Source organism: Telopea speciosissima, chromosome 3, assembly GCF_018873765.1.
Source record: "Telopea speciosissima isolate NSW1024214 ecotype Mountain lineage chromosome 3, Tspe_v1, whole genome shotgun sequence".
Classification (NCBI taxonomy): domain Eukaryota; kingdom Viridiplantae; phylum Streptophyta; class Magnoliopsida; order Proteales; family Proteaceae; genus Telopea; species Telopea speciosissima.
Genome location: NC_057918.1, coordinates 19,215,843 through 19,232,884, shown reverse-complemented (window position 1 = coordinate 19,232,884; position 17,042 = coordinate 19,215,843). Strand labels below are relative to the sequence as shown.

Genomic DNA, 17,042 nt, shown 5'->3' with positions numbered 1-17,042 from the left:
CCCTCCCCCCTTGGTAGTTGTAGGTTTCTGTTGGTTTGTCTTTCAATCCTTCACTTTGTAGCTTAGATTAGGATAGACCCAAAAAAAGAAAAAAAATCTTGTAAATGGCCATCGGGTGTTTTTCACTATTTTATTTGAGATCAAAACCATTTTAAAGTTATATAACAATGTCTGTAAGAAGAATTGATCTTACCGTATCTGCTAAACGTACTAGGCAGCAAACGTTTATGAGTGTTGATGTATTGCTTCTGGTTCTTTTAGTGACAATGTATGACACTACGTTTATCGTGGAGGAGCATGGCCCCTGCACCTGTGGTGGCCAATGGCAGTGTGCCGAAGCATCAGGTGGGCATCAGGTGGGTGGTTATTTCCACCTTTCATGGGGGGTGGGACGATCATTTCACCCCCTGTCCGGGAGTAGACGATACACCCCCACAGTGGACATTTCTCAATATTTTTTAGGCAAAAGATTTTATGCATTGCCAAGTATGTACATGGTCGTACTCTATACTCTATAGATCACACTGTTGACCCTTTTTTCGCTTTGGAATAAACCACGAAAAAGGGAAAATTTCCAGTAGCATTTATACCAGAAAACAGAGACACATGAAGACTTCTGCCATTATTCCTGTCGACAACCCACACAATGGTTTTGCCCCTTTGCTGAAGGAATCAATATATTGACCATGGTGGGCAGCCACGCATAAGAAAATTAAGCACGGTTCATTTAATTGATAAAAAGAGTATGGTGGTACATGGTGATCAACATAACAAAACTCATAGTACATGTATGTCTGCAACACAAGCAGAGAGCACAAAGGTTACGACGTCCTGACATTTAAACAAGAGCACGCCTGAATTTAACTCCAGAGATGTTCAAACAGTTTGAACAGAAATTGGAAAGACTCGAAATTGCTACAACTCATTGGGTTTTTAAAAACATCATACCAACTTCATTTGCATTACAAAATAAACAGGGAAATTGAAGAAGGAAAATTTGGGGGGGAGGGGCGGATAATTTATACACTTTTCCAATACCAGATGACATGGAAAGAGGTGATGAGTCCATCTGAGCTGCCTCACTGCCTATGTGTGCAATGCCATGAACAAGTTCTGCTTCCTTGCATGCTCTGGAATAAGGCGCCCAAGACTGTCTGATGGGATGCCAGATAGTTCTGCCCAAAAGAATATATAAGATATTCAATGGAGATAAGAATCCATCATGACATCATTTCCAAAAGAGGTCAAGAATAAAATTCTACATTTGACATGAAGATCAGTAACATTTCAGTTTTGTATATACAAAAAAATATAGCATTTGAAGTAGAAGAAAAGCATATTTCAAGGTACCCTTGATTAGGGCATTTTTCCACTTCAAACAAGAAATCACAGATATCTAGTTCCATGGTATGGATAAAAAGTTGACAGCACAAGACTGCCATTTTACAAGGTGCAGATATAATGAATAAGACATGGAAGAAATCTCAAGAGAATGCATGGTAGTGATAGGGCTATAAAGTGTGATGCTGTGCCCATATTATGAGTTGAAGTTCCACCATTTACTAGTCAACTATGTGGAAAGACTATGTCTTACACTTGCACATTGATGCATGGAACTGAATGTTGGGTGATCAAGAAACAATATAAAATCAAAACTAGTGTAGTAGATATGAGGATGTTGAGATGAACGAGTGGTAAAACTACAAAAGATAAGTAACGGCAAGTATAATTTAGGAGTAGCTCCGGTACATAATAAGATGAGACAAAGTAGTTTGAGATGGCTGGACATGTGGACGACCACCTTTGAATACACCACTAAAGAGTAGTGATATAATTAAAATGGTGAAATGTTCACTGCGTGGGACGCAGGGGCCACACCCAGACACATGGGGGGGTTGGAAATGACCAATGCGCCCCCATGAATGACGGAAATTAAGTCAGGAAACAGGGAATGGAATGTGGCAATTATTTTAATATTCAGGATGCTGATCATTATGTCCGGAAACTGGGTATGGAATGTGGCAATTAGTGAGAAAATAAGAATACTTTGATACAGCAGTGTACAGACGTATGTGATGGTGCTGTTAATTGGCACATAATTTTCGAAAGGAACCTTCAAGACTGGGAAATAGATGTTAATTTTTTACAACTCATTTCCTCTATGGACGTTCTTGCTGCTAACTATAGAATTTGGAACAATGGTGTTGGAGGGATATTCTCTGTGAGAGCATACCAGGATTTTTTATGCATTCCAGATCCTGAGTTCTGAGACAGCAACCATTTGGAAAACCAAAGCTCCACCCAGGGTTGCTGTTTTTGCTTGGGATCTTTCTTTTAACAAGAACTTGACCCTCGAAGTTTTACAGCAGAGAGGGTTTAGCTTGGCCAGCAGATGTTCTTTGTGCAAGTGCAACATGGAGATGGCAGACACCTTTTTCTAGACTCTGTATTTTGTCAGACTAATCTGGAATATTTTGTTGGTACTTGGTATTTTGGAATGGGTGACCTCCTCCACCTGAACTCAAGATATTTTTACCCACTAGCCTAATTTAGATCTAAATCTTATATATATATATATATATATATATATAGAGAGAGAGAGAGAGAGAGAGAGAGTCATTTTTTGTTTAAATGTAAACCTTTTTGTCCAGCAATTCTTTGAAAAAGAGGTCACCTGGACCGGCCATGGCTGACAGATGGACATATTATGCCCTTTTATGTACAGTTAGCCAAGGTCTCCTAGGAAAAACAAGAATCTATCCATGTAATGGTTGACGAACTGAAGTACAGATGACATAACCTGGATGAATGTGCATGAGGAGCTCGTGGGTTATACAAAAAAGGGGAGCCCTTGAAACATGAGATGTAGAAACAGTGAAAGAAGACATGATTTGAAAACCGAGACTGAAGTATGCAGAGAGGTGAAGTTAAATTTGATACAGCACTAGAATCTGAAGCATGAGCCAATGAACAACTACAATGGTTGGCAAACACATTGGAAGGGAAAAGGACATTACTTACAAGGCCACCAAGTAATAGAAACATGGCAAATATGTCAGGAAATGAAGATGATTGAAGTCTGATATAGCATACAAACTTGTGCTCAATAACTGGGAACAGCTGTTATAGCAGAGTATTCTGTATAAAGGAGAGTCGTTTCACAACAGAAGGGATTACCAAGGTCAAAGAGGGGGACACACTGGCATTTTACCTTGCCTTCTTTTTCTTTATTGTATTCCAAAGGAAGAGTTCTTTAAGGCCCCGTTTATTTACAGGGGACTTAGGTGGGATGGGAAAATGCTGATGTGGGCCATGTGGCACTTCAAAATCCCATCCCAACCTTGTTTGGTTATCCTGGGTGGTGAACTTACAAAAGCTCAGGGAACATCATTAAATGCTTTGTTGCTGATGTGGCACTTCAAAATCCCACCCCTAGCCTATCCAAAATAACTTTAGCTCAACATTTTCACCCCAATAAAATCCCACCAACATATGGGTCCCATCTTCCCAACAATCCTACCCCACCCAAGTCCCCTCTAAACAAACGGGGCCTAAGAGAAAGGGATTGACTTTGCATTCTATTTTTGAGTAAACCTATTATTTTCTTAGTATCACTAAATGCTATTCGAGACATGCTTTGCACATAAAAGTCCCACCAAAAGAAGCATTAGTCTTTTCTAGGCTTTTGTATCATAATTAAGGCAGACGCTTCTAGAGATCACCACCCACCCAACATTTATTTTCCTAGTTATCATGTTAGTAAGTTCAATATTGATATTAATGTGATTATACTAAGTTCTGAAGTGATCCAAGCTGACCTGTAATAAAACCCAAAACATTCCAGCAGATTCCAGCCCTTGGTTATACTTGGGTAGTACAAACTGTCTTACCAAACACACATATGAGCTTAAGAATAATAGGCAGTGAAATATTTTCTACCTTGTGGTTTGAAATTGAAAAGGGGAGGAAGAGGGCGGCCATTAGGCAGGCGAGTGTTCGGGTCTCTTAACTCATCAAAGAAAGGATGAGTGCATGCTTCTAACTGCCATATCACCACAAAGAAAGTTTATTATAACTTCATTCCATAAATAGATTCTACACCAAATGCGAAGGAAGAACATTGCGGAGTATTGAATTCAAATTAAACTCACAGCAGTGCATCGCAGATTAGGGGAGTACTGAAGGAACCTAGAGACCAGGTCAACAGCTTCTGGGGGTAAACGCTTTTGGAAAACCTGGAAACAAGAATAATAGGGAAAATATATCATGAAATGGAACTACTTCGGTAAAAATAAAAAGAAACATATAAGATGCAAGCATGTGTGCATCCATCGATGTGAATCACAAAAGACAGAATCCTTGACTATTCATTCTTTCGAATCTTAGAAGATGGACCATACTAATAGTCCCACCAAGAGTGCAAGTCATAGAGATTGACAAAATGTTCTCAAACTTCAATCCCATATGCATGGTGCTTTGGCATGATACATAGAATGGCTTTTCTATATTGCACCATGTTGTGGTGTCCGAAGTCTCACTCTTCGTGCCAACAACTTCGAGAATTTTCTTGCAAACGCATTAAAATTTTTTTTAAAAAAAAAGAGAGTACCTGAAGAGTGCCTACCAGTAAGATTTATATTGGCTGGTGGTGGGGCAAAAGGCCACCATCTACATAGAACTGGTCCTGGTATTACATTAGCCTATATCTAAATTGACTTCAAAGTAGTCAAGAATTAAAAATTAAAAAAAAAACTAAACAATGAGAAGCTTTGCACCAAAGAGTGGGTGTTACATATCCATACCTTGTGCCATGGATGAGCTTTTATTTGCGGGAACTTAAATTCTGTATAATTTGGGTTCATGCACTTTATCTCCTCCCTAGTAGGTGTCCCCAAAACCTACACAAAACAAAACCAAAGGATGAATATCCTGACCTGAAGGTTACTAAGAAAGCTAATCACTGAAAATAATATTACCTTGATGATCTCAACTAGTTGATCGACCCCACTTTCTCCAGGAAACAATGGCTGCATGAATAATTAGATAGATGAAAAACACGAAACAATTGTAAACAGTGGGAGTGATGACAGCCAAGAAAGATGGAAAATGTATAAAGCTTTTAAAAGAGTACAAGATCACCTGTCCAAGGAGTAATTCGGCCATTACACAACCTGTAGACCAGATATCTATTGCAGTTGTGTATTCGGTTGCCCCAAAGATGAGCTCAGGAGCACGATAATATCTTGAACAAATGTATGAAATATTAGGTTCTCCTTTAACCTGGATGAAATGAAATAAAATCAACCTTGACCAATCACAACAAATCATAATTAGTAGTTATCAAAACACTCTGCATCAAAGCCTTACCAATACTTTTGCACTTCCGAAATCACAAAGTTTCAGCTGATGTGTATGCGGATTGACCTGAAATAAAACAATTTGGCTTTTCATTTTAACGGAAGTAGCAACCATACATGGTCAAAAACAGTCTCAATGCAAATCTTACATCTTTAGCCTGAGAAATGGAAATTAACCTACTCCTGTACTTAATTCATGCAGAAGGGGGGGGGGGGGGATACTCTTCTGTCTAAACATGGTAAGCTCTAAAAATTACTCTTGCACATTATGGGTGAAGTTTGGAGGTGATTTGATTGGGGAAAAAATTGGAGAAAGATGGCTGGATGTGGACAGATTAAGAGCACAACGTAACTAAAGTAAAAGTATAAATAAATAAGGAAAAGAAGGAGAAGAATGTAAGAGGGATAACTAGATGAGCTGCAACTCAACTAGGGTTTATTTCAAGCACTAACTAGCACTAGAACTAAAGGGCACCAACCATAAGACCAGAAAAGTACAGTAACAATGCAACTTTAATTCATTAAAGAAATTAACAATTCAATTATAGAGCTTACCCATCTTCATCACCTTTATACAATGCAACAATACTCGAAAAAAATAAAACTTCCTGCCTAACTAATTCCCAAATAAAAGGTGGCTCAACTTTTGAACAAAAAAGAAACATAGACCTTTTAACTTCCTATCTAAATATATACAAAACCATATGACCACTTTCTAGTTCTCTAAACTGAGCTCCTATGTTTAACATGTGACTCCCAACTTACTGATTCCCAAACCATATTGCAAGAAATAAAAACAAACTTCTAACAAATGGACCACACAACCCCTAAATTTATTTTATTACAGAATATCCCTCCAACCTCTACATGAAAATTATCAAAATACCCTGAACTTCAAAATACCAAAATATCCCTAGCAATAGAAACTTCAATCTGGATCTTCACTTTTCCACAGTACAGATATGACTCTCCAAGAGAAAATACAACCGTGAAACATTAGAATATTCCCTCCTAATCACCTATGAGGAGGAACATACTTAATCTCCCATGTGAATAAGAATTGAACCCACCAAAAAATAGAAGACAGTTGAGCATTTGCAAAACTGGATGCTCCCATACAACCCAGTCGGAGGCCTCAATTTTATGGAGAAAAATTAAATAAGTATCTCAGGGTGTTCCCAAGAAGGTTTTTGTTGTGGCCAAGGGCCTTCAGACAGCCGGTTCTAGCCAATGCACTCCAACCCAAGACATTTTTCATCAAGGAGGTTTTAGTTGTGGGCAAGGGCATTCAGACAAGTCAATTCACTAATGTTGGTAGCTTTTTTCCAGCTTGATCAATCCCTAGGTGCTGGTCTCTACAAAGTCCACCACCTTTGGTGACGAGGTTTTTGATAGGATATCAAATGATTACACTATCAGTATCAGACAGAATTCTAGTAACACCAATGGTATGGTATTTTGCAGGAGAGAGGAACCAAGAAGCCCCTGCTCAATGCAAGTGATGCCTACCAGAACAATAGAGTAAAGAGGAACTGTAGGCCAAAGTTCTGCACTGAGGCCACGAACCCTTAAAGCATTCAATGGAGGAACTGATATCACACTGGGAATACCAGTAACATCCACTGTCATGCACCACCTAGCCAGAAAGTGATACTCTCGTGCAAGAACATTAGCTTTGAGGACAAGCTGCTTCTGTGGCTATCAAAACTAGAATAGTTTCAGGAACTTGCTCTTTCTTTTACTTATTCTCTAGTAACTTATCCTAGAAACTTCCTAAAGGAGTGCCACTTAATCTCTACCTGCCCATTCACCACTATCCCCACCAAGACTACGAAACACTTATATAACTTGAAAAGTTTGTACTGAGGTCTACCTAGCTTCGAGTAGTGATGGTTTACTACATACAAACACAGTTCACTGGTTCTTGTTTATAAATAGATGCTTGTAAAGGACAACCGAAAAATTAACCCAGAGCTTAGTGCTGAAAAAAGAAGAAACTTACAAGTAAGTTCTGAGGCTTAATATCGCGATGACAAATGCCAACACAATTATGTATATAAGCAAGCGCCCTGCAAATCTGCATCAAGAACAAAAAGGGTTAAGGATGCACCAAGATAACTGAAATTTCAAAATTGTAAATCAACAGGAAAGTCACAGTACTCTTCATAGTTGTCATGGCGTCGCCATGGCGCCATGGCGTCCTGGCGCTGGGAGAGGTGGCATATCAAGCTACGCCATAGTGGATGTAAATATATCGTTCGATATGGCTTCCATGGCGACGCCATACCACGATATGTTGGCATATCGGTCGATATTTGTACATATAAAAGTTAGATTTAAATTTATTTTTTTTAAACCATTTAATAGCTTAGATGCTTTGCTCCAAATCACACACACTGAAGAAAGACTATTGCTATCAAGCTTCAGTAAACAGGTTAGCCTATCATTTGATTTTTACTATTGCTTTCAATTATTTGACAGGTTAATCTATATTTTCAATTTTTCATACATTCATATACACTAATGGATATTAGTTACACTTTCATGAATTAAACCATAGTGGCATAGTATATTAGTAGTAGTGTAGTACACTTTCATGTTAATTTTTGATGTTATAGGACATATATTATAGCATACTAAATGACATTAAAAATACAGAAAATAAAAAATTAAACATGGTCGACATGCTCGCCATGGCAACGCCATGGCGGGCGACATGTCGATATATCGACGTGACACCCTTCCACCGACTTGGATCGCCGTGACGCCGTGACAACTATGGTACTCTTCTTGGATATGCAGACCGACATTTGATATGCTACTGTTATTGAACATTACATGTAGCGCATGAACATTTCACTAGTCTATGTAAGAAGGAAAACCTAATATTGAATTTGACAATGCCAGAAATGGCATATGAACATGTTTAATGCAGATCGATCAGCAAGGATAGGGAAGAAAGGTAATCGCAAAGATGAGGGGAAGAGAGACAGAGGAGAGAAAAGGGACAGAGAGAAAGGCAACAAACTTAATATTAACTAAATAAAACCATTATTCCATTCCAAAATTCCATAAATTCATGTAGGATTACAAACCTATTTATAAAGACCAAATAAATTGACTTTAGGACTCCTAAACCAAAAAAAAACTATCCCTTCATGTTCCCTAAACAAAAACTAACTTAAACTGATCAAATACTTGCTAAATAAGACTCCAAACAACATAAACTACTGAATAACAATAAGACATAAAATACTTAACTAAAAGGACTCTTTCTAGTAAACTAACTTACTTAACAGCACATGGGACCCACAAAATTTTATCTATATTCTTAATCCCACATACAGAATTAAGACCCCAAATATGGGCTTATAGAAGAGACTCATTACATCAATAAACTCAAAAATAAGAAGCCCGATGTCCATAGAACCCAACCATGGACCAAAACAAAGTCTTCCGAGCATAATGGTCAAGGTATCGCCTAGGCTCCTTGTTGGTGTCACCTTGACATTCAGGCCCCCTCCGACGCCTTGGGTTGCCTAGATGCCTTGACGACTATGCTTCCAAAGCTTGATTGGCCCAATTGGAGAATCTTAACTGCATCACTGTCAGTGCATGAGGACTCTACTACCCAGAAGAAACTCAAGGCTATTGCACTTTTTTTGAGGGGTTAAAAATATATTGCTTCAGAAGAAGTGCCTAGCGCACTTGGTAGAGTGTGGAGCATAAAAAGCCCATCCTACCAGGAGGTCTTGGGCTCAAGCCTCCTAATTCTCACCTTCCCTTCCCACCCACCCCCCACAGAATCGAATAGTTTAAGTACCCATAAAAAACATATATATATATATATTGCTTTATACAAGAGGAAATGCTAGCAATTCTCTTGTCAGTTAAGAGAACTTCCACATGAAGCCTCTTTTTTTTTTTTTTTTTTGGATAAATCAAAATTTCCCATGCAATATTTGTATTAATTTACTCAACCCCTTGTTGTGAATTGTGACAAAACCTAAAAAAGAAATCCAAAATCCACAACACAGTTGCGTAAATAAACAAAGTTGAAAGAAAACCCCTACCCACACCTGTACCAACGACCATCCAGATCCACCAAACATGACAAATCTTGATTCAACATCTAGATTAATAATTTTTCAGATTTCTTATCCTTTGGTGGTTGATGAAACAAGTTCATCAAACCTATGTTTCTGTAGTTGTTCCTTATATTTCCTGGTGAGGAGGATACACTGATCAATCAGGATTTCAGAAAGTTTGCAGAACTCAAGAAAAGAGGACTAGATTTTCTTTCCCTCTTAAAATTGAAAAATTAACAAGTAGCAAAAGGGAGTTTGAGAAGCTGGTTAGACAAGTCAAACTTATATACTATTTATGCTACATGTCATGAACACTACTTCAAGATGATTGACAAGCATCAACTTATTTGAATTACATTCATTTTACATTGCCCTCTCACATGAACTAACTCTCTAAAAGCATAACCCAAATATATGAAAAAACTGCATGGGCACAGCCACTATGACACCTTTTGTCTCCATTGGACACCAGCTTACAAACAACTTTCACCCTTGGGTGGAGCACATCATAGCCTCGTCACATAAGGGAAAAATTCATTGGTAATTAAATCTGTTAATGCAGAATTACTAATACCTGAACAAAGCTACCTCTACAAATGGGAGGCATGGAGTCCACCACGTGGCCACCAAAACTCATGTTCAAGTTTGTTTTACAGATCTATAGGCTGTGTCAATATTTCTTGTCATGGCCACACCAAAAAGATCCTGGGAAAAAATGATAGGAATTTTCTTGCACATGTTGGTTTACATAGTCAAAGAGTTTTAGAACGTGAATATAGGCCATCTAAAACCCAGCAAACACTGTAGTGGTAGAAGATCTGGGTCAGCTTCTTCAAAGGCTTTGACTGCTGGTCAAATCGTTTCTCATATTCAATTTGTGAACGGTTCTTTCATCAATGCTTTCAAAACCAGACCAAGCATCGGATCAGTTTCGCGTTACAGACTTACAGTTGAAGGTCCCATGGTTGAACCACCCAGTAAGATTGTTGCAAGAACAAAAGTAACACGAGTATTCCCCTCAAATTTCAGTGTGGTTTCTACTGTGTAAATACCCATTACCCAATCTAACACGCCACACACATGGTGATGTGACTAGTACCCTGTTATTCCAGTTCGGATCTTCATATCAAGTCTCTCCAGCTCTTTTCCCAATGAACTAGCTTAAGTTTCCTACCAGTGGCCCAACAGTCTATTAAGAACTGAACAGCCTTAATGGCCTCTAACCATCAAAAACTGGACCTTGTGCAGATTATTCCATGCTTCTCAATCAACAGTGTCAGGATCAACCACCCATTCCAATGGTCCATTAAACCACTGCCATCATTTGAAGTTGTACAGTGGAATTGTGGGTATAGCTACCAATGAAGACATATGGAAGGCGGTTTCTAAGTGGAATTTTTTCATTCAGTTATGGTTGCTAAGGAGTATATTGGTATGGGAATTTCTCCAAAGGTTTACTTCAGGTAAACCTTTGGAGAAATCCCCATACCATTATGCATATGTCATCTTCAGCAACATATGCTAAACCTTCTCTCTCATAGTTGTCATGGCGTCTAGGCGATCCTAGGCATTGGAGGAGGGGAAAAACTCAAGGCGTCAAGGGGTTGACTGAGCATCGACGCCATGAAAACTATGATCTCTCTGTTATTCATTTCTAAATGTACATGCCTAGTCACTGGCAGCTTGTTGTTTAACCATATATATTACATTCTTTTATTCCTCTTTTCTTAACTAAAATTCCTTTTCCTTTTCCTTTTCAAAACAAATTATGAAAATCTTAAAATTCTGAGACATCATCAATGAGAATCAGTTCCCACCCCCTAAGGAGTGTATTAAGAAAAATGTTGGCCTTAATTCTGTGGTTCTCAATCTTAACTGGCATCATTATCACATTGGCTTTAAAATGTGCTCCTTCTGTCAAAGTAATAGAAATCAAAATATTTAAAATAAAAAGGATGGTTCACCAATTGAAGTCCGATTGCTTACATTCTTAAGCACAACTGTGTAGGAGATTTGTTCTGTTCCTCTTCCTCTTGCTTTTAAAACCCTTGGTTTCTCAAGCTAGAACCAGGATCCCTTTTTTCCAATCCTTTATTGGATTCTGATCTTGAAAAACCACAGTACTTTTCGACTATAAAATTCAATCTTTCAGTCTCAGTATCAAATTTGAACCAAAAAATTCCCTTTATCATTCAAGAACCTGATTTCACACTTTCATAACACAAAACTAGAAGATCCTACATTGACTCTCCTTTATTATGAAGCAATTAGTGGGTCAAATACAGACACCAGAGCTAGTTGGCAATGGACAGAGATTTTCAATATGGCGGCTTGCAAGGTAAGGAAACTACTTTCCAACACCTAGAGATTGAAAAAAGAAAGTATAAGGGATTCCAAGACACAAGGTAATTCAACACAGAGATATTGTAGGGTGCCAACTGTTAATTCATCACTGTAATTGCGTGCGACCCATTTAAGAGCTTACCTAGGCCAAAGGACCACACACATAATGGAGAAGAAAGCAAACAAACAGATTCCTATCAAGCAAGCACACACATAATGACTCCCTTTCTCTTTTTAGTGTATTATTTAACATCAAATACTAAAAGAAATAGGGGGAAAAGTTTTTAAAAGTTTGAGACCATAGTGAAAATTAAAACCAAAACAGAAGAAAAGATCTCATTCATCATTTCATTATATTACAAATCCCATTTTCCATCCAATAGATTAATTTAGCGTTTCCTACAATCCAATGGTTAAGAACTTCAACAGTGGCAAAGAAAAATCAGCATCTCCACACAACCAAAGACCTCATGTTAATTAGAAATTTCACAATTATATTTTCAGTTTGGAGAGGCTGGTGAAGCAAGATTTATACAGCTTACCCCAAGCAGTTGGGGTAAAGCCTAGTGATCATTCTATATTAAGTTTGGACAATCAAGAAAGGACAAACCAACCTGGTAAGTGTAGAGTTTGACATATATCAAGGGCATTCTCTGGTTGATCCTATTGTAGTGCCTTGAAACACGATTAACAGTCTCAGGGACAAACTCAAGCACAAGATTTAGGTAAAGCTCTTCCCTATCTGTTGTTGAAAAGAAGCAATGCTTAAGGGCGACAATATTAGGGTGATCCAGCATTTGCATGATCTGTAACTCCCTATTCTTGTAGCGCTTGTCTTGGAGAACCTTCTTTATAGCAACGATTTCTCCAGTTTCTCTACATTTGGCCTACACCAATTAGCAATCAATTATCCCAAGAATAAAACATAACATAAACATGGTTAGCAACCAAATTAGAAATGATTAAAAATTCTGGTTACCTGGAAAACAACACCAAAGGAACCTGTTCCAACCACATGCTCTGCTATATAAGTGAATGTCTGTCAATCCAATAAAAAGAGTACCCCTTAAACATGTCAGGAATTGATCAAGAAAAATCTTAACAATATTCATCACACCGGAAGTCAATGACATTCACGATTAAAAAGCTGTCAACCTGTCTGGGTTGACCATTCCGACCACCAATAGTTGTTGCTATAACATGTCCTGTCTCAGCACCCATGCCATCAATTATATCTGGTTCACTATCCTGTAGGAGATATGATCCCAGTTACTAGGTGCAAGAAACATCTGTAATCACAGTTATAAATACTATAATTCTGATAAAATTCTTGCAAAACATTGTCATTACAACGTCAATATACCCTTATAAACAACGCAATCACCCACACCAAGCAATTATGATTACGTGCACAAAAGTATGGAAAATATGGTATTCCCAATCAAATTTAATGTGTAATCCCATATACCGTGCAGAAAAAGGCACAGTGCACTTTATGATTAAATTGTTCCACTCGGCCATGGAGATAGTAAGATGAGCCAAGATTTGATGGAGAAATTCCACTCTTTTTTATTGTGATTAGAGGGAAATTCCAATCTGAAAAGAATCATAAAAATTTACACCAGCATAACTCATGAACTCAATAATTTTCTGTAGATTCAGATGCTTACCCTATCATCATCCTGGTCCAACCTGCTGTCGCTTAACCTCATCTCAAGCATCTCTCTTCCTAACCAGTCAACTGAACTAGATGACCCCTTAAAGCTGTTAGTTGTCCTCGAGCTGCCTACACCACCATGTCCTAGACCAGCAGCAGATGCCATAAATACAACTGGTGAGCAATATCAACTCTAGTTCTTGCTAGCCTCTTTATGATTCATTGTAGATCTCCACTTCATCTCATCGAGGCACCAGTCCTCCTGAAGAAACAATAGCATAAAGTCAAAAGCAAGAGAGACAGAGGATATAGTCAATTAGGAAAATTCATATTTCTTTTTTCTTTTGCTCCCTGATAAGCAGAAGGTTAGATTTGTTCTAATGCAGGTTTAGACCTCTCAAAGGATGATGCCAAGGCCAAAAAGGGAGTGGCATGGTATTAAGAAATTGCGTGAAGACAAAAGATTCAACAATATTAGTGAAAGAAATAATTGGTTTCATTTGTCATGAGCAGTAAATCAATGTTCATTAAATACTAGTTGAATAAATAAGTTACGAACCCCTCAAATTACCAGAAACTACTAAAAACTGCCATCATCTCAAAAGAATATAGTAATAGAATGATGCATAAGAAGGATTGGATATCAAACATCTCCAAATGAAAGAATAAATTAGAACTCAAGAAAAAGGATAAGGAACGTTTGGCAAATAGAGTTGTCTGCTTAAGCTTATACTATCAAAATTAGTCAACGAATGCTTGAACATAAGATGTCAAGTAAGATTAAGGCAAGGATTAGAAAAAAGCAATGCTCCACATTACATGCCTAGAGAGAAGACCAAATGCCATAAAGATTTAATCCTATATATACAAAAAAAAAAAAAAAAACTCAGCCTTATCCCAACTAAATAGGATGGATTCTTGCCCTCCAATCAGCTCTATTTGAGGCCATACTTGATACAAGGCCTAAGCTATGCATCTCTTTCCTCACTTCTCCTAAGGTCATTTAGGTTTGCCCTAGCTCTTTTGATTCCTTCAATCTGAATCAAATCACTCCTCCATACTGGATCCAAAGGCCTCCATTGAACATGGCCATGCCACCTCAAACGATTTTCTCGTAGCTTATCATGTATTGGAGCTACTCCCAAATCAGCTCTACTATAGTCATCCCTTACTTTATCCTTCCTAGTTTTGCCACTCATCCATCTCAAAATCCTCATCTTCGCTACATGAGTTCATCTATATGATGCTTCTTAGATCTTAATTGCCCAACATTCCACACCATACATCATAACCGGTCATTTGTCTGTCCTATAAAATTTTCCTTTAAGTTTTAAAGGAATATCTCGATCACACAACATTCTGCACGCACCTCTCCACTTCTCCAAGGTTGGTCTCCATAACTCCAACTAGGAGTTAATACCTCATCCACCAAAACAATATCATTAGGAAAAAAGCATACACCAAAGAATCTCATCTTGAATGTCTCTGGTTAAATCATCCATGATAAGCGCAAACAAATAAGGGCTTAAAGTTGATCCTCGATGTAACCCAATTGTAATTGGGAATTCATTACCTTGACCCCCCTCCAATTCTTATACTAGTCACCACACCATCATGCATATCTTTAATTAGGTCCACATATTAAAGAAGAAATCTCCGCCCATCATCTAAAAGAAGAACACGATAAATTCCTACACTAGGATGATATCTGACGTGCAAAACCAGTCTCAGATGAAGCTCAAGTTTTTCCTTCAAAAAGGACCACATGTTCACACTGACGTCAACATAATACATCCTTGGCAAAAATAAACAAAAATATAAGCTGATGTGGCCTATTTTTCCACATCAGCATAAGGAGTGAGAAGATGATTACATAACCTTAGGATAACCACCTTGATGGGAGGTGGTTATCCACAAGACACTTAAGTGGACACAGGTCCCTGGTTTCAGTAACAGAGGCATTACTCTCCATCAGAACAGCCCTTAAGTAATATCTAGAAACCAGAAACACTTAGCTACTGTCACTACTGCCGCTACCTGGAGAAGCTGAATATGTAGTTGGACATCATGGCAGACCTTCACGGTCCTATTGGAGGCAAGTCCGCAACCTCCCTCACGCTTATCAAAATAAGCACCCCACTCCCTGACACTGCATGAAGTTTGCAACGATAGATGGGGGTGATATAAGCATAAAGATTGTCATCAAAGTAATAACTTATTTGGCATTACCTTCTTTATTTGCTTTTTAATTTTTTTTTCTCCCTAGAGAAGTACTTAAATGACCAAGTAATCTACTATAAAACTATGCCTAAACACTGATATCATAGACCCACATTTCTAACCATGACTAAGGTACTTGTTCAGTACTTAGATTTTAGATGATCTAACAGTAAGGGTAAACCAAGTTCACCAACTGCCTCAACTTATACTATACTTATCAATTCTTAAATCCTATACACTAGACACCAGACAACAAAATATGTTAGTTTTCAAAATTACGTTTTCAATTAAAATGGACTTCAGTTAATGTTTGTTGAAACATTCTGTCTTCTTGGTTTTCACCAGACCCGTCCTCCCAATTTACCAAAATTAACTGAAACTATTTTTAAAAAACCCAGATAACTAATTGAACAGCAACTATGCAAGGATCAGACAATTTTAAGACTATCAACAGCCAAAAACACATCTGTCAACAAAAAGCCTCACATTAGTAAAATATAACATTAGCTATAGAATACTGGAATCAGTACAGTAAAAGTAACATCTTCACCGGTTTCGCATCACCAAGACAGAAATCTCCATAATTTGATCTTCCCCTCTCTTCATCAATAGATCAAAACCAAAAGACAAAGAATCCAAAAAAGATTCATAAGAAGCTTCTCCCTTTTATTTTTTTTGACTCACTAACCTGGTAAGATTGGAGAATTTCCAGGCACAAATCGTAACAGAATCTATACATCATTAGCTTCACCCCCGGATAAAAAAAAGAGCTAGGAAAAACCCAATTGCAGAGAAACAGAAGCAGATAGAGAAGAAAGAAGAAGATCGAAACGAAACAATGAAATAGGGCGTGAAGAGGTGCTTGATTGCTATTTCGAGAATAATTTCAGAAGCATTTCGTCCTCTCTCGCTCTCTCCCTCTCTCCCTGTCTCTCTCTCACTGGTTAATTTCGTCTTTCGATATCTCTGACAAAGTAAATGTTTCCTCCCTTTCTAATATCTACTTTTCTCTCTCTTCTCTCTTTACGGCGTACGGTTTGTGAGATCGGTTTAACGTGAGAGAGAGTTTTTAGTCCGTCCAATTGGTACAGATAATTTGGTGGGTCCCACAAGTGAGTAGAATCCAACGGTCAATTAAGACGATGTTAAACGAAGTCGAGCTTTTATCCTTTTAAATTGCTTTCGGATATCTGACGCCCGATGACGCGGGATTGTTGTCGTGGTTTGACGCCACAGCAACTTTGACGGTTTGACTAGATTCGGCGTGATCTGAATTTTTTTTTTTTTTTTTTTAATGGAAGTGTGATCTCAATTTACCAATCAGGATACGGTCTTTTAGTTAAAAGACAATAATGACCACGTATTTTGATCAACGAG

General features: G+C 38.0%; 1 protein-coding gene across 3 annotated transcripts; it reads right to left on the bottom strand.

Annotated features, from left to right (window-relative positions):
• Positions 1-711: 711 nt before the first annotated feature.
• On the bottom strand, positions 712-16,615 carry LOC122655810 (shaggy-related protein kinase kappa). Of its 3 annotated transcripts, none has more exons than XM_043850155.1 (13): positions 16,354-16,615; positions 13,459-13,707; positions 12,944-13,036; positions 12,768-12,827; positions 12,403-12,675; positions 7,360-7,434; positions 5,368-5,424; positions 5,140-5,280; positions 4,977-5,027; positions 4,803-4,898; positions 4,152-4,235; positions 3,940-4,042; positions 712-1,175 (listed from the first exon to the last, which is right to left on the bottom strand). In XM_043850155.1, the coding sequence occupies exons 2-13, from the start codon at positions 13,609-13,611 to the stop codon at positions 1,087-1,089; spliced, it is 1,275 nt and encodes a 424-aa protein (XP_043706090.1). In that variant the 5' UTR covers positions 13,612-13,707; positions 16,354-16,615; the 3' UTR covers positions 712-1,086. The 3 variants fall into 3 exon arrangements, with proteins under 3 accessions (XP_043706090.1, XP_043706092.1, XP_043706091.1); XM_043850157.1 differs by having other exon boundaries at positions 13,459-13,714; positions 16,361-16,615; XM_043850156.1 differs by having other exon boundaries at positions 16,403-16,615.
• Between the last annotated feature and the right edge of the window lie 427 nt (positions 16,616-17,042).